The following is a 23,175-nucleotide window of genomic DNA, read 5'->3' as shown; positions in this document are numbered from 1 at the left end:
ATATATATATATATATATATATATATATATATATATATATATATATATATATATATATATATATATATATATATAACATAACTGTGTGTGGATACTGTAAGTTAAAAATAATTTCTCTAATACTATTAAGAAAATCCATTCTGAACAATGATCAACAAGATTCCAAAAGATGATTAGAACTCATTTCTATCGGTGAACCTACTTATGACCATCCTTAATAAAGCCTGAACGAGGATCTTAAGGGATACCTGATTTATTTCATTGATTTCAAAACAAATAAAAAAACGATGTTCTAAATTTACGAATAATTTTAAATTGAAAACATTTTTCTTATATTCCGTTACCATGGCAACGCGAGTATTTCTCAATTGCCAGTATTAAACTTGCTTCTCTAATGATTGTACAATATTCTCTGTGTGTCTTAATAAAATCATCAAAAACCCTTTCTCTCAAAAATAAGCACTCTTATATTTATATTCTACCTATTATGATAAAATACGTAATTGTAATGCAAAGCCACGTTAGGGGGGGGGGGAAGGGATTGTTAGTAATGGAGACTGAGAATCCCATTGCTAGCAATATACTTAACCAGGTCGTCCTCCTCGCGGTTCCCCCTGAAAACTATCATGATTAATTCCTGATGAATTCATCTTGATAGGCTAACTGGCCTGTTTTCATCCTCATCGATCACCCTTCACTGGTGCTCCGCCAGTGTATCCCGTTAGCGCAGGCGGGGTTACTATTCCATTTTCATCCAATAAAAAAAATGCAAAGCAACGCAGACGGTCTATTTTATAAATACTGCCTACGTTTTAATATTGGTGAAGTAAAGTGACCTTTATTTTATTACGTATAAAAAGCAGAATATTACTGCTCGCATTTGAGAGACCATTCCCTTATAAAATAGCGCCGGCCCATCACAATTTATCTACATCTACACTGATATTATAAAGAGGTAAGATTTGTATTTTTGTGTGTATGTATATTTGTAATGAATAAACTTAAAAACTACTTTGCCGATTTCAAAAACTCTTTCACCATTAGAAAGCTACATTCACCCTGAGTAACATAGGCTATATATTTATTGCTAGAAAAGATTAGGGATCCTTACTAAAGTGCATTTTTCTACATCTTACGTAACGTAAGGTGTAAAAAAATGCTATAAAATATCTTTCGTCGCATACGATGCAGAAACTATTGGTGATAGAACAAAAGTATGTTCTACAATATTGATGAAAATATCAATTACTACAAAAAACTTCGCGATACTATATATCCAACTATTATCGTTATGTCACAATAACCACTTTTTAAAATGTTCTAAAAATGTCCACCCGTACGAAGCCGGGACGGGCTGCTAGTAAAACGATTTTATTTTATTCAAAAAGATGATTTTAAAAGTCACCTTCTGTTTATTACAATTTTAAAACAACTTTCACCACTAATATTTTAGAGGGCTCTTCCATTTTCATCAATATTGGCTGAATTATTTATTTTCGAATCCAGTTAAGTGATTTTAAACAGTTTTTAAAGTTAAAAGCGAATTTTTATTTACAATGCATATTGAACTTTTACTAATTCTTCGAACATAAAAACCGTTTTAATATTTGGTAGTCAACTGAATGGGTTTGAATGAGATCATAATCTGGAATTATTACAAAAAATTCATTTTATTTCGTGTGTCATTCAAAACAAAGCTTTAGAACGTAGACATCAAGGGTCTTATTACAAAAATAATTTAAAATACTATATATCTAAATAGAGTTTAACAAATCTCTATTTTAATGATTAAATATTATTTAGTCCTAGTAATAATAATCGTCATCATCCTCATCATCATCATATTAGCGATCATTATCTGTCCACTGATGAACATAGGCCTCCATCATAGACTGCCACAAAGAACGCTCCCGATCCACTTGCGTACACTAGCTCTCTGTAATTTGAAGTGAATGCTACTACGTGGGGATTGTCCCACACTACGATTCCCAGGACGAGGTTACCATACAAAAACTTTTTTAATTTAATAATTTTTATCTGTAATTTTTTAATCTTTGAACTTTGAGCTATTTTGGCTCATGACGCGCTGTTTCTTATACTATGGTACTACTAAATAACATTTAATGTCGACTGTCACTGTTCTATTACTATAAGAATATTAGATCTTACCCGTGACTTTGTTCATTTCATTTCGTCCTAAAGCAGCCTTTCCCAAAGTAGGTGATAACGCCCCCTTGTGGGTGCTGCAGGCTTAAAGGGGGGCGGTAAGAGACCCAGAAAAAAAGGGCAGTGTTGTGTAGAGACTTGTTTGTTGATCTTGAAGTAATAGTGGTTTTTAAGTAAGTAAAAAATGGGGGTGCTAAAAAACCATTTATTCTCAAAATGAGCAGTAAACAAAATAAGTTTGGGAACCCCTGTCTTAAAGAAATCCTTTTCAAGGACTTTTAAATCTTCAAGATAGCCATATTAAATTTCAGCAAAATATGCTAAATGTTAAAGACCCAAAAGTCAAACAGACTGACAAAGTTTATATAATAGTAACCTCGTATATTCGGTATTTTGGTTTGAGTTTGTCACGGTTGTCACCTTTAGGGGGAAGTCTATGTTCAACAGGGGGCAGTTAACGCCTAATATGATAATCATGATGAAGGAAGATGTTTAGATGGCTGTGTTTCGGTTTTAAGGGTGGGATAATGGCAGTGAATTTACAGGGTACAGAGGAATAACACCTGAGTCCTCAGGAAGGGCAACGCATGGGGGGTATCATGGGCGAAACAGTATAGTCTGTTATGTCCATGGTACTGCTCATGTCTAGGAGACGGTTACCACTTTCCATCAGGTGTTTGCCATTCTACGTTACATAAAAAAAATTCGACATCTACTTTGCCGTATTAAAAAAAAAAATACCTTATAGGCAATAAATTTACCACTTATTTTACGTAGTTCATAATATTATTATTGTAAATGTAGAACAGCTCGCATCCATACATTTTAATAACATTTACTATACGAAAATGGATAATGTATGTGCATGAATAAGGAGAAATAAAAACATATGCCCATATGATTGTGTTATGGACGAAAATTTATGATAATATCCACTAAAATAATATCGTGTCGGTCGGAGGAGTGGCAGCGGTAGAAAAGAATATGGTTTTGAAAATATTATATTAGGAAAAAAAGTTTGTTTGTATAAACTTTATAAAAGTAATAAAAAATGACAAAGTACACAGACGGACTTATCACTTGAAGGGATTTCTTTTAGTTAACTTTGAGAAACCGAAAGAGAATAACATAGGGTAGGGTTTATATATAAAGTATATATATATATATATATATATATATATATATATATATATATATATATATATATATATATATATACATGCGAGTAGCAATCTAAGAATTTACCTTGTTTAGGCAGGCGGATTGGCAACCAAAGTTAGGCTTTAGTGATGTTTTAAGGGGGACGCTGCTACATCCCTCAATCATTAAGTTCCCTTAGTCGCCTCTTACAATACCCACGGGAAAGGCTCTTCCTTTATGTATATATATATATATATATATATATATATATATATATAGCCATTCTATACCGGGATCATACAGCTCACTCTGTATGTTAGATTTAAATCCTTAATAAAATTCCAAACCTAAATAAATATTACCACAGAAATGATCTAACAAAACTTTTCTACTACTCCGTATTTCAGCAGTAAATGGTAGTTTTCAAAGGCGGTAATACATAAGAGTAGTAGGTATAGATAATATGTATGTCTGAGATCCACGGGGATGTTGTATTTATAGACGGTAGTTACCACTCACCATCAGAGCTGGCAGCTTGTTTACCGCTCCCAATAAATATACGAGTACACTGAAGGCTCCCAACAGTATTGTTACGTGCGCCTGTAATTACCATTGCGTGAATGTAGAAATATCTTTATACACCAAGGACCGACACAAGCATCTGTAATTTTGTATTGTTAACGAAACACAACTGTACTCTTAGCTTTATAAGGGATTGTTAATGAGAAGCGTTCTGTATTTGTTTGAAGCGAATATTTGTTTGACTTGAGAAGACGATTTTTTAAGAGCTATATCATAAGTATAGCTTTATATGGTTATAAAAGGTGAATAACTATTAGTCTATCTAAGTAACGCAAAGAAAAAAACAGATAAAGTCTTTGAAATATGGTGCTAGAGAGGGATGGAAAATATTAGATGAATAGATCGAATTAGTAATGTAGAGGTCCAACTTAGGGTTAAGAAGGAGAGACAAATTATAAAAACTGTTGAGTGAGAAGAAAAAAAAATGTTGGGACAATTCATACGATACGACGAACTTATGAACATTATTTATTTATTTTTTGGAAAACATACAGCTGAATTACAGTCAATACATAATCAAACTTATATCTATGTTAAGCCATGAATCGTTTTCACATTTGCGTAATGACACAACTGATCGGTTTTTATATATGTAAAATATATACTTACACACATACATATACACATATACATATATATGTATAAACATATACATACACACGCATACATATACACAGCTATAATAATTAAAAAGTTATAAATTTTTATGAGACACCTTTTAGCTTAATATATAATAACAAAACAAAAGCAATATAAAGCAAAGCAACATTAATAAAATAGTCAATTAGGTACAGCAGGACGAGAACCAAAGAATGATTTTGCTATCTGCAATTTAATTGCATGCGGCTTTGTGTGGAACAGATCAATATCATGTATACATATAATATAAGTTAAGATAGAAGGAAGAAGGGGAGAGGGGAGACCAAGGTACAGTTACATCAAGCAGACCGAAGAAAAAGTTGGTATCGTGTCATCGAAAAGGCATCGTTTAAAGGTGAAATTCGTACTGCAACATGTGTACACACATGTTGCAGTACGAATAATGGTCAGAGATTGATAATTACTAATAAGTAGTTAATCCTTAGATATTGGCAGTTGCACGTATACTAATGGTAGGGGAATTAAACATAAATAGGTAATGAACTAATCAGTGATATGGACTTCCACTAAACAACTTTTAGTTCAGTAAAACACTGTCGTACTCCTACTGGTTAAAAACCTAACGATATACCTTCCAACTTGGAGAAAAGGGATCGTTAGTAATGGAATCTAATAGCTATTTCATTGCTAGCAATGTACCACAGGTCAACCATCTCGCGGATCCCCCTAAAAATCACCGTTAATTAATCATTAATGAATTTGTCACAATGGGCCAACTGACTTGCATTCTTCTCTCATTGGTACCCCGTATACCAATACCAATAGCGTAGGGGAGTTGCCATACTATCTTCTCCCATTAAAACAAAACCTTTCAATTCATAACAAAAGAGCTGTAGAATCCCATTTAAAGTCAGCTACATCCCCAAGCGAGTACCTGTACGAAATACCTAAGCCGTTTTAGTATTGTATGCATATTTCAGACTCAAATCTTTTCTCTATACGAGATTTGGGTTTCCAACCTTATTTACCTAGGTCACACCTTTATAACAGTAATATTATTTATCTACAGTATTCTGTAGAAGTATTCTTGCGACCGACAAATCCTATTTAAATCCCCTTTTTATTCAATTTGAATTTTATTGAGAGAATTAAATTCCATAGCTACATTTAATATTACATTTAAACATTTAATATTACATTTAAAGTACTCGGTGTAATGGAATTCTCCTAAAAATAATACGAATAATCTTTTAAAGAATTAGTTTATCAGAGGGAGACTGTACAAAAATCGTTTGCTTGAGCACCTCTGTCCCGTGAAGCAGTTGTGTTTGCATGGCTGTGTTTCGATTTTAAGGGTGGGATATGGCAGTGAATTTACAGGGTACAGAGGAATAACACCTGGGTCCTCAGGAATGGCAACGCATGGGGGCTATCATGGGCAAAACAGTATACTGTGTTATGTTCATATAGGCGACGGTTACCACTTTTCATAAGGTGGGCCGTCAGCTTGTTTGCCATTCTAAGTTGAATAAAAAAAAAATAGTTACATCTTAATGTTTTGTTAAAACATATTAAATATTTATTCTTTAAATTTATTATAATTTATACATGTAAATAAAATGTGCTGACATCTAAAACTCAAGTCTCCAGTACTGGCGTGAATAAAAGAGCAAAGATATGAAAGCAAATAAAACAATAGACGTGTGTAAAGGGATTTGGAGTAAATATTATAGATAGAAATAATATACTTCTTTGTACACGCCAAATATACTTGTGGCACGTTTCACAATTTGGGTACCGAACGGTTATCAACGGTTTTGTGGAGTGATCAAATAATTTTCCTAAAAATGCTTCGTTTAGAAGTAAAACACGTGTCGTAAAACACGTGTCGCATAATATGCGTCAATATAATGACAGTCGAAGATTGATACCTAATATGATAGGTTGTCGTTGGATAGTATAGCCGTGGGTTCCCGGCATAGAATAGGCCACCCTTTCCTTTCCCATAGATGTCGAATGAATTAACTAAGAAAGGACGAGGGATGGACAGCAGCGGCCCTCTTAAAATATCTCCAAAGCCTAACTGCGGTTGGCAATCTGTCTGCCAAACTACTGCTATAATCCTACATAGGAGAGGCTTATGTTCAGCAGTGGACAATTAACGGCTGATATGATGACGATGATGATGATGATAGGTTTTCGAACTTCTGAAAGTAATAGTGGTGGTCAATCTTCGAATTTTGGCCGTCACACACATAACAATGGTAGCGGAATTAAACAACATAATTCTAATTAAATAACTAGTAATATCACTAAAGTATTTATTACATTGTTGTTAATATTTACTAAAGTAAATTAATATAAATGCGATATATTTGTCAGGATAGATGGATATTTATTACTTTCACGGACATACTACTTGAATGGATTTGAGTGAAATTTGAAACATGGATAGGTATCTATAGGTATATACATATATGTATCCTAACTTATAACGTAGGATATTTTATACAGTAATTTGTATAGGCGAAGCCGCATAGTATAGCTAGTATTTCACCACTAACTTTTACCCGCGATATCTTCCATGTGAATAGCCTATATCTTTCTCTATACCGTATACCAAATTTCATGACAATTGATTGAGACATTAAAGTACAAAAAGGTAAAGGGATAACAAACAAACTTACATTTGTATTCATAATATTAATAATGCCTAGTAATGATGAACTAATTAGAGAAAATGGAAGTATGCAAATATCAAGGGAGACTATAATAACCTATGGCAATTAGATATAAGTACCCTGCCGAGGTTTTCCCAAGAGACTACAGCATGGGGTTCTTCAAAAGGGGGGTAACGAGGTTTCTTCAGGGTCGGCAACGCACGCGTAATACCTCTGGTATTGCAGGTGTTCATAGGCTACGGTAACCACTTACCATCAGGTGGGCCGTATGCTTGTTTGCCACCTCAGTGGTATAAAAAACAAAAAGTACTATTTGTTATCTGGACATCTAAAATTCAAATCCCTTTTATTCAAATAGACTTGCTCACAAGCACTTTTAAATCGTCATTTTTTATAAATGCAGAGTTAAGAAAGTTGTTATCTGCTAAGAAGAACCTTTGACCCTCTGACCGAGCATCCCGCTATTTCTGCGTGCAGTATCTACTAGTTTAATTCGCATCCCGCGATTTCGACGTGCTCGCATTTTTTATGTGTATTGGCGGTGTTGTTTTCTCGCGATTTTTTCTCAGAATCTCGCTAAATACTCGTACTTCTGTTTGTTGTCAAAGATTTGTGGAAAAATTAAGCGAAAAAAAATATACGGTCAGAGGGTTAAGAAACACAACAGTTAATGTTTTAAGTCTATGTCAACATTATTTATTTATTTAAAGATTAATGCACAGTAGCATTATATGTATATTTGGCAGACTTAACACCAGACGTTGTTCTCTATTGTGTGTATTTATTTAATTGTACTATGTCTAAAATTAGGTTTCAAGTCTCCGAAACCAACGTGCATACATATATTAGATGAGTTAAGATAGTATGAGTAGATAGTGCAAGAGATGTGTGTAGTTGACTTTAAAGATATCCAGTCCTTTGATTTATTTATAAAAAAAAATAATAAAAGATCGCTTTTGTTAAATAATCAATGTGCATGCTTGTAATGGAATCGTCAACTCGGGATGCTGGAATACACCTTTTAATCTTAAGAACAAAATAAATATAATTTATAACCCCTTCTCATTGCAGTAAACTAATAAAAATTGAATAATAAATATCAATAATTTTAATATACATATGTATATATATACATATATTTTTTTTAATGGGTGATAATGCTATAGTAACCCCGCCCGCGCTATCGGTATACACTGGCGGGGCACCAATGAAGGATGATAGGTGAGGATGAAGCAGGTCAATTAGTCCATCCTGACGAATTCAACTAGATGAATTCAACTACACGATGGTTTCCAGGGGGAACCACGTGGAGGTCGACCTGACAGGGTATATTGCTAGTAATGGGGCTATTTGACCCCATTACTAACAATCCCTTTCCCCCCAATATACATATATTATCGGATAGTCTCGGCGTAAAATGGCCCCCCCCCCCCATTTATCTCTCGTTATTGTCGTAAGAGGATACATAGAGGAAAGAGTTAGCATTAATTTTAAGGCGAAAATTAATTAGTTAAATTACAAATACGCTTAATAAGATTGCATATTGCTTCAGAGAAATGAAACGACTTATTTAACTTCGTATGTGGTATCATTTATGTTCACAATTTCTCCTACCAATGTCACTGTTAACATTTTCTGACATCACTGCTTCCCACAGAGCACATCCATTCATCACATGTCGTGTAAATGATACCATAAAATTGATTAGAATTCTATTTACAAATACATTATTACTCAATAATTTATTTGTATCCGATCCGATAAATTTTACCATACCATCTATTAAAAATAATCCGAAGTAGCGATTCTCATACAAAAATAGCTTTATTTTAATTTTTCGTGTTTTCAGCTGAACTTTAGGGGTTTTCTGATTATTGTTTTTAATTTAAAGCATTCCTGTATTTGAGCGAGAAAAAAAAACAAACAAAACATATTCAAATCGGTTAAGACTTTTTCGGATTTTAGCGAGACTAATGAATGAAGAAATTGATTCAAATATTTATAGAAGATTAATACTGAATATTCGAAAAGAAAAAACAATATATTAAAATTGGATACAATGCCATTATACGAGTACTAAATGAACACAAAACTCTTTAAATGTACTTTAAGTTAATATAAGGGTCGGCAACGCGCACGTGACATCCCTGGTGTTGCAGGCGTCCATAGGCTACAATGACCCTTTACCATCTGACGGGCTGTATGCATGTTTGCCACCTTTGTGGTATAAACAAAAAATACCTGAAATTATCTAACTATATGTCCAAACGAACAAGTTTAGTTCTATTAATGAATTGTAAACGAATATATTAATAAATTCACTTATATAACGTAAAATATTTACAACTAGATTAATTTACTATTTCTATAGAAACACAAAAAACAAAAACGTATCAAGTGCAAATATATTTCTATATGTCTTTATTGAAAACTCATCTAATTTATTTAATTCATGTTCCTTCCACCAAGTAGCTATTCTTGCCAGACTGTATTTTACTTCTAAGGCAAGAAATTACTGCGTATGGAAAAATAAACCACATATAGGCATAACAACAACTGAACTAACTCAATATCTAGCCATGACAACGCATGAAGGATACCATAATACCCATAAATGACGCAGTTCAAGTATATAGGCGTCGGTTACCGCTTTCCATTAGGTGGGCTGTTAGCTAATATATGAAGTCCAAGTACTAACACTAGTTAATGGATGATAATGGAATGGAAAATCCACCTACGCTTTCGGTATACACTGACGAGTCACCAGTGAAATGATAAGTGAGAATCTAAACAGGTATTTTAGGCCATCGTGACCAATTCAACAGTAATAAACCACGATGGTTTCCAGGGAGTATCGCATGAAAATTGACTTAATAGGATTTATTTCCAGCATTGGAATTGACGCCGTGTAACCATGGTAAAGAATGGGCCACCCCTTCCTTTCCCGCTGGTGTAGTAAAAGGCGACTATGGGAACTTAATGGTCGAATGATAGAAGCAGCATCCCTTTTAAAACATTATTAAAACCTGTGATTGCCAACCTGTCTATCAAACTTGGCAACTACTGGCAGAATTGGGATAATTATGGGAGATACCTATGTTCAGCAGTGGACAGTTAATGGCAAATATAATGTTGACATGATTACTAATAATCCCCTCTACCCTTTAATCAGCATTAGTAGGTACTCATGTCACCGTTGACTAAAGATAATAAAAAAAATATACAAATATATTTTAACCAGCTCTTTAATTTTAGGAGGAGCGTTACATTACCGTCATGAATCGGCTGGTAGGATACCTCCCATGGTTTATTCACACCATTAGTCGAATCATGTGCAACGTTTATGATATCATGTTCGCCATCACCCAATCATTTTGTTCGCTGAGTATTCACTGGTTCATAGCTTATTGATAGCCACTTTTCGAAGTTTTATGCCACAATCGATTTTCATAGGGCACTTTTAACAAAAAATGCATTGGACTTATCGAATGATAATGCAGTAAAAAAGATAATATTTTGAGTACAGTGCCATATGATTCGTTTTTATTTATAATTACTTATAAAAAAAGTCAAAAGGGAAAAAATGTTAGGACACTTGATACGGCACTTTCTTGCACGTACAACCAGTCTTTGGAATTAACTTCCAGTAGCAGTATTTCCGAACCGATACAACATAATAACCTTCAAGAAAAGAGCATATTCCGTATATGCCGGCCTTTTAAAAAGTTAAGGGCAGCACACCTGCAATACCGTTGGTGTTGTGGGTGATCATGGGCGGCGGAAGTCACTTACCATCAGGTGAGACGCATGCTCGTTTGCCCCGTGTTGTAAAAAAAACTAACTTATGAACATTATAATAGAAGGTAACAGGGGAAGGGGAAAACCAAGGCATAGTTACATCAGGCAGATCTAGGAAACAGTTCGTGTCGTGTCGTATCAAGTGGTGAAGAGACTCGCTGAAAATCGTAGTGAATGGCGAGAGCTCCACCGACAAGAGAGCAGCTCTTAAATAGGAAATGAAATGAAAACAAAGCTCTATAATTGTAGAACACTAATTGAAAGGGTAGTTTTATTTCGTAAATAACAATAAATAACACCGTCTTCAATTTTGTATTTATAAATACGAGCATCCATTTAGTAAATAACTCTACGTTTTACGACTTTGTATAAAGTAGGAGTCAAGTTTTGCCACTGGTAAACTGAGTCATTCCAAAAATGTTATAAAAACAAAAATAATTAATGTAAACATAATAGCAACGACCTTAAATATTTATTTCCGTAAATAAACAGATAGGAAAACAATAAATCAAACCTTGTAACTTTCTCTATTTTAAACCTGAAAAAATAATTAAATTTTAAATTAACGTCTAAACTTTCATATCGTCCAAATATGAAATGTCATCCATTTAAATTTTAGAAAGTTATTCCTCACAACTAATCTATAATTATAAAATAGTATTATTTATGTAAATTTACCCAATGACCCAAAACTTTGGTTTCCGTCCCTATATTTTATAACCCCACTTTGGGTATAATTAAATAGTACAAATTTATACTGTTATTGTAATTGAAAGAAAATAGCTTTTAAAAAATTTACAAACATAATTCAAAAAACTTATTCGATTAATGAAATTTTGATATAATAGTGCTCGTGTTGAAGTCCAATTCAAATTAAATTAATGATGCTTTATTACGTCGTGCGCCGTCTGGTTCTATTTCATTTATGCAGTAGCAAAAACATATCTATCGATAAATTCATTTGTCAGTTCCTTTATCACACGAATAATCAATAAAAATCTTTTCTATCGTATTTTTTAAGAGTGTTCGTAACTAAGTATGACAACGAAACAATTGTCTCACAATTTTAAAAAACAATTAAACATCTTTCAATGTTTTTGATTGATTATTTAAAAAGTGCACTACTAGCAATGGCGTAACTACCGGAGAATTAGACGGGGCAGTGCCCCTGGGGCCCCAAGCTCAGAGGCCCCTCGGACTCTAACTTACAAACTGTAAATTGAACTAGTGAAAATTTCTTCCACGTTCGGAATATAAATAAACCAGATTCCAGGAACGCGACTTTAGTAATGGCAACTTATTTGAAAAAATACGGGGAAATTTCCATTAAGTTTCAAACATCTTTGTTTGAAATTTGCGGAGAACTCACCTGTATTCTTAGGTTTATTTTTGGTCCCAGGGCCTTTGGTTAATCAACTACGCCACTAGCCACTAGCGAACTATACCGTTAATTAAAGAATACGTTGCATTTGAATCTAGTCTGTTCAGGAATACTGTAATTGATTGTAGCGTTGTAGCTTTTTATTTTCTTTTTTTTTATCAATACATAGTTTGTAACGAACATTTTATCCATTCATATTTTTTATTGTAAATGTTTCTTGCCCGTTCTTCTCAGCTCAAATTGCATTCTGAATTGGGCGGTAGATTTATAAAAAAAAATACTTTTCAAACATACTTATGATTAAATTTACTTGAATAAATTATTTATTATTATTCTACTACAAAAAAAATTTGCACCAACTTCTTATTCGTAAAGCAGTTGTGTTTGCTTTTTTTTTTTTTTTTTTTTTTTTTTTTCTGAATGTGTTTGCTGTTGGCCGTGTGTGGCCTTTACAGCTTCACCGGACGCGAATGCAGGGGCGAGTGCTGATGGCACTTCAAGCCCGCGAGAGGGGAGCGACAGAGGTGTCGACTCTTTCTTATGGACTGCGGTGTGTGTGTGCGCCTAAGGGCGCCAGAGTGGCTCGGCCTCGGCTTAGGCCACCGCACTTCGACCCCCGTCGAGGGACGGCGAAGGGTCGGTACGTCTGGGTGGGTGAGATTGCGACGCGGTTGTTATGCGCTCGGGCGCAAACCTGATCGCGCGCGGACCGTGTGTCGCGAGGGTTCTTCGCCCCCGCCGGCGGGGGCGGTGTGTGCGATGTGTGGGTGTGTTTGTAGGGGCTCTTGTCGAGGGTTCCGCGGTAGGTAGGGAGGGAGACGCGTTTGCCGTCGTAGTTGGATCATCGGGGTCCAAGAGTGCGTGCCTCGGGCGACGACGTTTTGGAGCGACGTTCTCTATGGGGGGTTTGTATTTGACCGCTCTTACTATGAGCGGATTTGAATGGGACTCGGCTGAGGCAAAGTAGCGTCGAGACGCTTGCTTCATAAATTGCCTTATAGTGGGTATTTTGAGGTCGCGGTGTAGATCCACGTTGCGCACGTACCACGGGGCGCCCGTGGCCCGTCGCAGAAATTTATTTTGCACCACCTGAAGGGGGTTAAGTAATGAAGGAAGGGCGTGGGCGAAGACGACACTAGCGTACGTCATCACCGGTCTTATACATGCTTTATAGAGCGTCAGCTTTGCGTTAAGCGACAATTGGCTGCGCTTGTTAATAAAGGGATGGAGGCGTCCCAGTATAAAATTGGCCAGGCCTCGGACGCGCTTAAGATGAGATGCGAAACTCAACTTGGAATCTAGTGTCACGCCTAGGTATTTGGCTTCGTTCGTCCAGGGGACGGGCGTGCCAAACAGCTGAATAGAGGCGGGAAGGGATGGTTTTCTTTGGCCGTGAAAAGCACGGCGGCGCTTTTATCTGGGTTGACTTCGATGCGCCATTTTCTGAACCAGTAGGCCAGCTCGTCCACCGCCCGTTGAAGCCTGTTGGCTGCACAGGCGGCCGACGTGCTGTCCACATATAGGGCTGTATCATCAGCAAAGAGGGCGATTTGCACTCGGGGCTGACGCGGGATGTCGTTGGTGTACAACGAGAAGAGGGTGGGGGAGAGGACAGCGCCTTGAGGGACGCCGGCTCTAATCGGTCGTGCGCTGGAACGCACTCCATTGACGCGATAGCGATATGACCTATTGGACAAGAAGGCTCGTATGATGTGCACGAGCCTGTCTGGCACTCCCATCTTGTGCAGTTTGAAAATCAAGCCGCTGTGCCAGACTTTGTCAAAGGCCTTCGCTACGTCGAGAAACAGGGCACATGTGACCCCGTTGGATTTCAGGTGTCGGGCGTTGAGGACGTGTTCTACTACACGATGTACTTGATGAACAGCTGAGTGCTTGGCTCTAAAGCCGAACTGCTCATCGATCAGGATGCCTTTGGACTGTAGCCAGTCTTTCAGGCGTGCGAGTATTAGCTTCTCATACAGCTTCCCCAGCGAGCTGAGGAGACTGATGGGGCGAAAACTGGTGGGAAGGGACTTATCTTTCCCAGGTTTGGGAAAGCCTACGACATCGGCTTCTTTCCAAGCATCTGGAAAGATGGCATTGGTAATTGCCGCATTGAAGATCGCTACTAGAAGTAGCAGAATGGTTTCTGGCTGACTCTTAAGGAGTCTGTTAGAGATACCGTCGGCACCGGGTGCCTTTCGGTTGGGGGTTCCTTTGATGAGTGTTCGCACCTCATCCAGTGTAACGGGGGGGAGTGACTCTACTGGAGGGATCGACAGGATTCGCTCCACCTCGGATTCTACCTTCTCTAGATGATCATCGGGCACCGGAAGGGTACTCGGCATGCATTGGGCCTCTAGGCTGTCTGCTAGGCATTCAGCCTTTTCTTCATCAAATAAGGCCGGACTGTTGTTTGTTCGGACTAAGGGCGGAAGGTCGGAGTAACACTGGTCTGTTTTGAGGGTTTTGGCTACTCGCCAGTACGCGGTATGGCAGGGGGTGAGTTCTTTGGTGAACTTATCCCATCTGTCTCGCCGAAGTTCCGCTATGCGACTCTTTACTTCGCGCTGTAAATCTCGCAGGCGGGTTCGGTTCTCTTCTGAGGGATAGCGGTCATACGCTCGTGTGGCTGCATTCTTAGTGCGCAGCAGAGCCCTTACATCATCAGGCAGGTTCCATCTACGGTCGCCCGTATCCGGAACCTCCCTGGAGCAGTCCTTGACTGCCGACTGCAGGTGCTCTGTTAGCGCGTCAATGGCTGTAGTCGTCTCCTCGATAGATTCGACTACGTCCGGGATGCGGTCCAGTACCGGAGAGTTAGTCGACTCGAGGACTTTCTCGAGCCGGCTCCAGTCCGTGACCGTTTTAAATTGAGGCGCCCCGTCTGCAGGTGGGCCTAGCGAGAATGTGACGGGGCGGTGGTCGGAGATGAGTTCGGCATGGACCTCCATAGAACTCAGCCTTAAGGCTACGTTCTTTAGTAGGGCCATGTCGAGGATGGAGGGCTGATGAGCAGTGTTTGCCGGATAGTGCGTGAAGTGCACTGGGGGAAGGATGTCGAAACCCATGGAGAGCGAAAGGCGTTCCAGGGTGAGACCGTTTGGGTTCGGATAAGCACAGCTCCAAAGGCTGTGCTTGCAATTTAGATCTCCGGCAATAATTACCGAATCCCCCAGGTCCATGAGAGCTTGGAGGTCGGCCCGGAGTAGCTTTTTGGAGGGAGGGAGATATGCCGATGCTATATAGATCGGTCGGTGGTCTGTCATCGCGAGGAGGCATATCGAGGCTTCCATGTTTACGAGCGGAGGCGTGTCGATCGGAATGCACTGAAGGGACCTTCGGTAATAAATTAACGTACCGCCGCCGCGACTGATGCGGTCATTGCGTACGATATTGTAGTTTGCGATTCTTGGACCGCGTGTTGAAGGCTTGAGGAAGGTCTCCTGTAGTAGGAGAACGTCCACCTGATGGACGGTGAGAAACTCACGGACTTCGTCTCTTTGCCCTTGTAGTCCGTTAGCGTTGAAAAACGCTAACTTAACGGACCGAGGTTTGCATCTTTTCGCCCTTAGATCCATAATTAATTGTTAAAATTGAGGATGGCGACTAGTACGCCGATGTGCTCGCAGACGGCTGCGAGTCTTTCTTGTGGGTCGTTGACTGACCTTAATTTGGAGGCCAGGGCCGTAATCTCGCCAGCGTCGATGGAGCTGGCGAGTTTCGCTACCAGTGCGAAGTCGGCTGCGAAGCTTGAGCCTATGTTCGTTCCAGTTTGCGGGGCGGGGCGCGGAGGAGCGGGCGATGCCACAATCTTGGCAAGCGTGGGAGCGGTTGCAGATGGCATGGTGGGTGAGGGGTTCGCCTTGACCACCGGCGGTCGCACCCAAGCATTTTTTGGGGGGGGAGGTGGTGCAGCTGAGGGCTGCGGGATAGTAGGGGGCGCGGGGCGTGCTGCGCGGGGTGCCTGAGCCTTTGTGGCTTTTGCGGAGGCCTTGTTTTGGCCGGGACGGGGAGCGCGGGGACATCCACGGTAGTTAGCTGTGTGGCCCTGTGTGCCACAGAGTACACAGCTAGGTGGGGTCGGGGTGCCACTCACGCGAGTGCATTGCTTGGTGCCGTGGTCTCCCAGGCACTTGACGCAACGTTCGCGCGCGTAGCAGTTTCGGGCGGAGTGCCCATAATTTTGGCAGCGGTGGCACTGCCCGGGGTAGGTCCGCTTATTTGGCGGTTCTACTGATAGGCCTGAGATCAGGCAGACACTTCGGATGTTGAAGATAGATTTCCCCTCTGGGGAGAGATCTAGTACCACTAGTACCATGTCTAGTGGCGTTTTGGCCCTGCTGCGGTACATCCTGTGTACCTCGTGGACGGGGTAGTTTTGTGAGCGGATATCTGCGAGGATGTCCTGGCAGTCCAGCTCCTTAGGGACGCCGCGTATTACTACGCGCAGTCGTTTCTCCTCCTCGAGGGCATAAGTGTGGTAACCCACACTGTTTGTCCTGAGGAAGGAAGTTAACTGGCGATGATCCGTCGATGTGGGAACCACTACTCTGATTCCTAGTGAGGTTACCCTTGCATGGGTAAAGGATATGCGCTTTTCCTTCAGCGCAGCTGACACCCTGTTCCAGGCTGTCTTGTCCTGGATGATTATAGGAGGAGGAGGCCTCACTTTCCCCGCGTGATCGCGGTCGGTTTTATCGGCGTTAGCCGGAACGGGTGCGCCATCGTTGGCACGTTGGGTTTTAGGCGGGGGAAGATCGCGCGCCCGCTTCGCGCGTTTGGTGCGCTTGGCACCCACAATTTGAAATTCCTCTTCCGAGGAGGAGGCAGTGTCGGAGGAGTCGCCTGTTTCGGCGACGACGTTGGGAGCGTCTAGCTCCATTTCCGTTTCAGAGGAGGGGCGGTTGGGAGCAACCTCCTGAGGGGACATCGGCTCCGGGGTACTCACTAGGTGGTCCCCGGGGGAAGGTGGTTTTGAGGACAGCTCGTCGTTGGCCTCCTGAAGGGAGGCCGCCGGCGAGGCAGGGGCGTCGTCATGTATCACATGTGCGCCCCTGCGCTCATCGAAAAATGCCTTTAAGAGGCCAGGACATTTGGCCTTTAAAAAGGCCACGAATTGTGGAATGTCATCCTGGGACAGCGACATGTTGTCCCAGGAAACACTCCTCTTATAAATTAGCAATGCACCCGACTCTTAAGTCGGGTGCCAATACCTAAAAATAATTTAAATTTATAATACGGACAATGCGCTACTATAAAAGTGGACACAAAAAATAAGCCGCTACAAGCCGCGTATATAAGGGCCTGTTGGGACCTGTCCAGGTATGAGTCGCCCTTTATACAAGGATTAGTCACCGGCCGGGCGACGGTTACCCGGCCGCTTTGTGTACAGTTAACCGCCCCGCCGCGTACGGCGGGGGGGTGTGTGCCTATTGTTAATGTAACAATGGAATGTAGTCACCGGAGTGACTTGTGTACCTGTTGCCGATACTTGGCCGGGGTGTCGAAGGCGGCGCGGGTCGCCGGGGAGGAGAGTGCTGGTCTCTGGCACCGGCTCCGGAGCTGGTGCGCTGCGCTTATGGCGCAGTACACCACCCTAACACTTGTTAGTCCGATGCACTAGAGTTCACAACACTACACAATTGTCACTTGTAACTGTTCACATGCACTCACTGCACTCGCGACGCGACGAGGTGGCAGCGCGTGCCGTGTACGCGAACGGACGGCCGTTAAAAAGCGCGCGAAACTAAGGCGACGAACGAGAACCTCGTGCCCAAGTTGTTCTCTACTTTTCTTCGTGTCCGACGTGTTTGCGTATCCGCTGACTCCGTGCAACAAGGCAGCGCTACACAACGGAGTATTGATGCCAGTAGTGACGCGTGCGTCACCAAAGGCTATCGAATGAGCAATGAGTTGTGTTTGCATGGCTGTGTTTCGGTTTAAAGGATGGGATATGGCGTAAGTTTACTGGGTACAGAGGAATAACACTTGAGTCCTCAGGAATGGCAACGCATGGGGGGTATCATGGGCGAAACAGTATACTCTGTTATGTCCATGGTACTGCTCATGTCTATAGGCGACGGTTATCACTTTCCATCGGGTGGGCCGTCAGCTTGTTTGCCATTCTAAGTTGTATAAAAAAAATTCTGCTTTGGAATTTCTAAATAGGTTTTTGTCGTTTAATAAGTATATTATTACATGATTACGTAATGTTTTAATTCGCTAATAAGGCACTTCTTACATAATTAATTAGAAACATTGAAGATTATTAGATTGGTTTTGAAAATTGACGACTAAGCGCAACGTTAGCAACTTCCTGAAATTACGAACGCTCTCAATCAGTTATAGTTGAAATAAATAGCATTGTTTTAAGGTAATTATTGAATAGGGAAAATAAATACGTTTCATAATATAACATAGATTGATGAACGTTAAAAAAAATAGATTTTCCTACTAACAGGACGTGTCCAGTCGTTACGTCAATACGGAGCGATCAAAATCTTCTGTCACTTTTGTATTCAATTTCTACTTTTAAATACTTTAATGGTAGGTTCTTAGTTTTACAATTATTATATTTAATTATTGTAATTTTTAAATTGAATTATATTTATAATTTTGAAATTGTACTGCTGCCGTAACCATTTTGTATTGCGCCCGCTGTAGGCTCATTTTACAAAAGGTGTTCTTCTTAGAACAGCAAAACTGGCAACACTTGTCAAAATTTAAACCTTATTAAACAATGTCGCAGTATTTTTCAATGAAAAATCAAAAACTGCGAACTGAAATGCAATACATATCATACTACTGGCATTGAAATTTTATAATTTTTTGATAAAAATGTATTTAGGAATTTCACAAGTATCCAAATGTTTAATTATTTTATTAAGTTTTCATTGATAACAATATAACGATAAGTTATGTGCAATAGTTTATATTTCAAATTGCTAGTTCTTTCGTTGCAATTTCGTTGATAATTCAAAATATTATACATATTTATTATTGTAATTTATAGATAATTTGATATAAATGCTCTAAGAAATATTAAATGTACATATTTATTAATTTGTTTACTATATATATATTTTTTTAATAATGCAGTTATTTAAGAACCAAATTGTTATTGTTATTGATTTTGCTTAAATTTTAAATTAATTATTTAATTCTTTTATATGTATATATAGTCTCCTTTAAGAATTACTATATATATAAAGCCTCTTTTGAGAATTATTTTGAAATATTTATATTTTACGCCGTCATGTGTTAAAATTATCACATCTATGTAGGTAGTAAAGGTCAGTGTAGGTTTCTATCCATGTAATTAGGTCATTTGTATTTTCAAACTTATGACGTAATTAAGATGTCAAAAAAATGTTCTAAAATTTCAATTTACGTTGGTTATTCATGGCATCATGTTTGTAAGCAATTCTAATTAATAAGTTGTTCCAAAAATGCACCGAAATATATAATATATATAATCAACATGACTGTTTACAACAAAATTAGTAATCACTACAATATGAGAGCACATATATTTACTTTTAAAATACTGCAGCATTTACATATACATAGAAACCACTAAATGAAACCACGGAAAATTATTTCTTTCCAAAGGAAACAGCACCAAATTTCTATCACGACTTCACTTAATTTTTATTATATATAATAATATATTAGAAAAGCACTGATATATTTATTTTCACAAGCGATATTGCATATTTTATAACATTAGTATTAGTCCAAGTATAATAACAGGTTCGAATCCTGTTCTTTATCAAAATAATATTTGGTTTATTTTTCCAAACTTCAGATTTGCCATTTCTACACCGTTTAAATTTTTTGCTGCTACTTCATCGAGGTAAAACTGTGGCTAAGTAATATTAATAGTATAAACTATTATAGATCATATAGCTCTAGATGGAGAATTTAAATATAAACGCTTTGTCAAAAACCGGCCAACTTTTATATTAATATACGCATAAATAGGGATACCAGAAAGTATGCATATTACCCAGTAATGTATATTAAATGTAAAGCTAAATGGGAAATAAAATAAAAAAATATTAAACTCATACTTCATATTAAAAAAAATTAATAAACACAGTATTATGATTCATAATGATTCTTATAATTTTTTATTATTCAAAAATAGACTTAAAGTACGTATCATTAAAAGTGATCGCAATTTTGATTATAAACTAATCATGTATTTTAATTTTGTAAATTATGTATATACATATGTTTAAATACTGTGATAAAAAAATATTTTTATTTAAAATTTTAAAAGTAAGCTTCAATTGAGAAAATTGCAATAAAATGAAATAATCTGAAAAATTATGCTAATATTGCTATAATTATTTTATTCTTTTTTTTTTTAATATTCTTTAGCATAAAGTGACTTAGCTTTAACAGGATATTGGCCCGTTTTTGACACTCGATACTCCATCTCGGGGTATATGATCTAGACATACTATGATACTGTTGATTGTTATTACAGAGATCGCGGAGTTGACGCACAAATTTTCTTCAGTGACATTGTACAGGAATCAAACGGTGAGGTACGCGGCCCGTATGCATGCGATCATCGCTTGCCAGATGGAATTTCAACTCTACCCCATGGATATACAGTCCTGTCCAATTTACATAGAGAGCTGTGAGTATTTATACTGTAAGCGTATTATAAATTGATAGTGAAATCAAGCCAGATACCAGAGAACAAGCATTAGAACACCCAGATCCAAACTAATTTTTGATTCCTAAATAGGCGTAACCAAGAATTGAATTCGGAATGTTACTTTAATAATAATAATAATAATGAAAACTACAAAACATAATATATTAATGATAAGTTTAATAAAATATTAATTCCATGGTAGCAGCTGGAATGGCACAGTTTAAGCTGCAGCGTGGCGCTGCAGCGCAAATTTTTAGTGAGACCACCACTCGATAGGTAGCACTCGAGAAAGAGTATTAAATTTATAATATTTTATTAACTGGACCTTATAGATGAATATAATAATATATTACTTATTGCATAACATACGATACAACAAGTTATAATAAAGATAAATAGAATAATTACGCAAAACGATATACTTATCACCGCGCTATCAAACTGACCCACGAAATGGGTATTGCATTTTTCAAATTTTCAAAGTATATTTTAAAGTTACAAAAGAATACGATATTATGTTTTTATGTGGTCATAATCACTTTATCTCGAATAGAAAGAGAGAGAAAAACTTAACTATGATTATAAAATCATGAAAAAAATGGTATTTAAATAACAGTCATCAGTCATCAGATATCATATGCCTTGTATAGTCAATGATGGTAGCTCAGAACAGTTCAATATCCGTCGGAGTTGTAATAGAAAAGTCGGGATAATAATGAGACGTAATACAGAGTTTTAGCTAATAGGGATCTGGCAGTATCCAGTCACTTCTCTTGGCCTCATACCAACCGTCTGGGACTAGAAGGTCTCTTCTTTTACCCGTATATAAAAAGACTATTTCTTACTAGAAAATACGATAAAGAATAAACAATGAATGGCCTAAATTATTAAGATAATATTCTCAGAAAAATAAATAAGGGGTGAGATACCCCCCCCCCCACATTTTGGAAGGATGTAAAGCTCATCCAGGTTTTTTAATGGGTGATAATGGAGTGATAACCCCGCCCGCGCTATCGGTATACACCGGCCAGGCTCCAGTGAGAGATGATAGGTGAGGATGAGACAAGTCAAGTTAGCCCATCGTGACGAATTCAAGAAGAATTTTTCACGATGATTTCCAGAGGGAACCACGTGAAGGTCGATCTAATAGGGTACATTTCTAGCAATGGGGCTGGCAAACTCCATTGCTAACAATCCCTTTCCCCCCCAATCTCATTCAGTTGATGTAATAAATAAATAGCATCAAAGTCTTCAGATGAAATTGACGAAATATCAACAAAAAAAAACAGAAATGAATACAATCATAATAAATCATTACCTCCCGAAGAATAAACCTTAAAAATGTAGTTATTAAAGAACTAACTACGGTTAATCTTCTTTACAGTTTCTTATAGCAATCAGAAAGTAAGATTCCGATGGAGCGAGTCCGGGGTGACCATCAATCCTGAACTGAAGCTGCTTCAGTATCACATCGGGCAACCGTTGCGTTTGGAGGAGACGAACGGATATATGATCGATAAGGACGGTACGTTTTAGAAGTCTTATCACGTAATAAGGGTAGACTGTTTGTGTGTAGCGTAAACAAGAAGATTTTACACTGCAAACATGCCATCAATTATTAATTTCACTCGGCGGAAGGGATTTCGATGAACGACAAGATGTTTCATAGACGTATTAAATTTGAAATATTAATTTTAAAACTTATGTTTTTTTTTATACAACTTAGAATGGCAAACAAGCTAACGGCCCACCTGATGGAAAGTGGTAACCGTCGCCTGTAGACATGAGCAGTACCATGGATATAACAAAGTATACTGTTTCGCCCATGATACCCTGCGTTGCGATTCCTAAGGACTCAGAGGTTATTCCTCCGTACCCAGTAAATTCACGCCATATCCCACCCTTCAAACCGAAACACAGCCATGCAAACACAACTGCTTTACGGTTAAAACACGAATGGGACAGAAGTACCCAAGCAATCGACTTTTATACAAAGTCTCCCTCTGGTAAATGTCAATATTCAATTTACGATACTGGATATCGGTAATTTAATAAATGCAGTGAGTTGATTAAATATTCGATATTCCGTATTATAAATTAATAATATTTTAATTCGAAGTTTTTCCAAGAGTACAGCATGGGTTTTTTCAAAA

General features: G+C 38.3%; 1 protein-coding gene across 3 annotated transcripts in view; it reads left to right on the top strand.

Annotated features, from left to right (window-relative positions):
- The window catches only part of LOC113509133 (glycine receptor subunit alpha-4), a 93,470-nt gene that overhangs the window by 52,810 nt on the left and 17,485 nt on the right, over positions 1 to 23,175 (top strand). The window contains exons 6-8 of one of the 3 annotated variants that reach the window (XM_031907690.2): positions 10,425 to 10,457; positions 20,846 to 21,001; positions 22,407 to 22,547. In XM_031907690.2, the coding sequence (XP_031763550.2) occupies positions 10,425 to 10,457; positions 20,846 to 21,001; positions 22,407 to 22,547 (330 nt within the window). The remainder of the gene's footprint in view (positions 1 to 10,424; positions 10,458 to 20,845; positions 21,002 to 22,406; positions 22,548 to 23,175) is intronic. The other 2 variants (XM_052895300.1, XM_031907691.2) reach the window with 2 other exon arrangements.

Source organism: Galleria mellonella, unplaced genomic scaffold (genome assembly GCF_026898425.1).
Source record: "Galleria mellonella isolate WM207_F2 unplaced genomic scaffold, CSIRO_AGI_GalMel_v1 utg270, whole genome shotgun sequence".
Lineage (NCBI taxonomy): Eukaryota > Metazoa > Arthropoda > Insecta > Lepidoptera > Pyralidae > Galleria > Galleria mellonella.
Note: the sequence above shows the minus strand (reverse complement) of the source record. Positions and strands in the feature narration are given on the sequence as shown.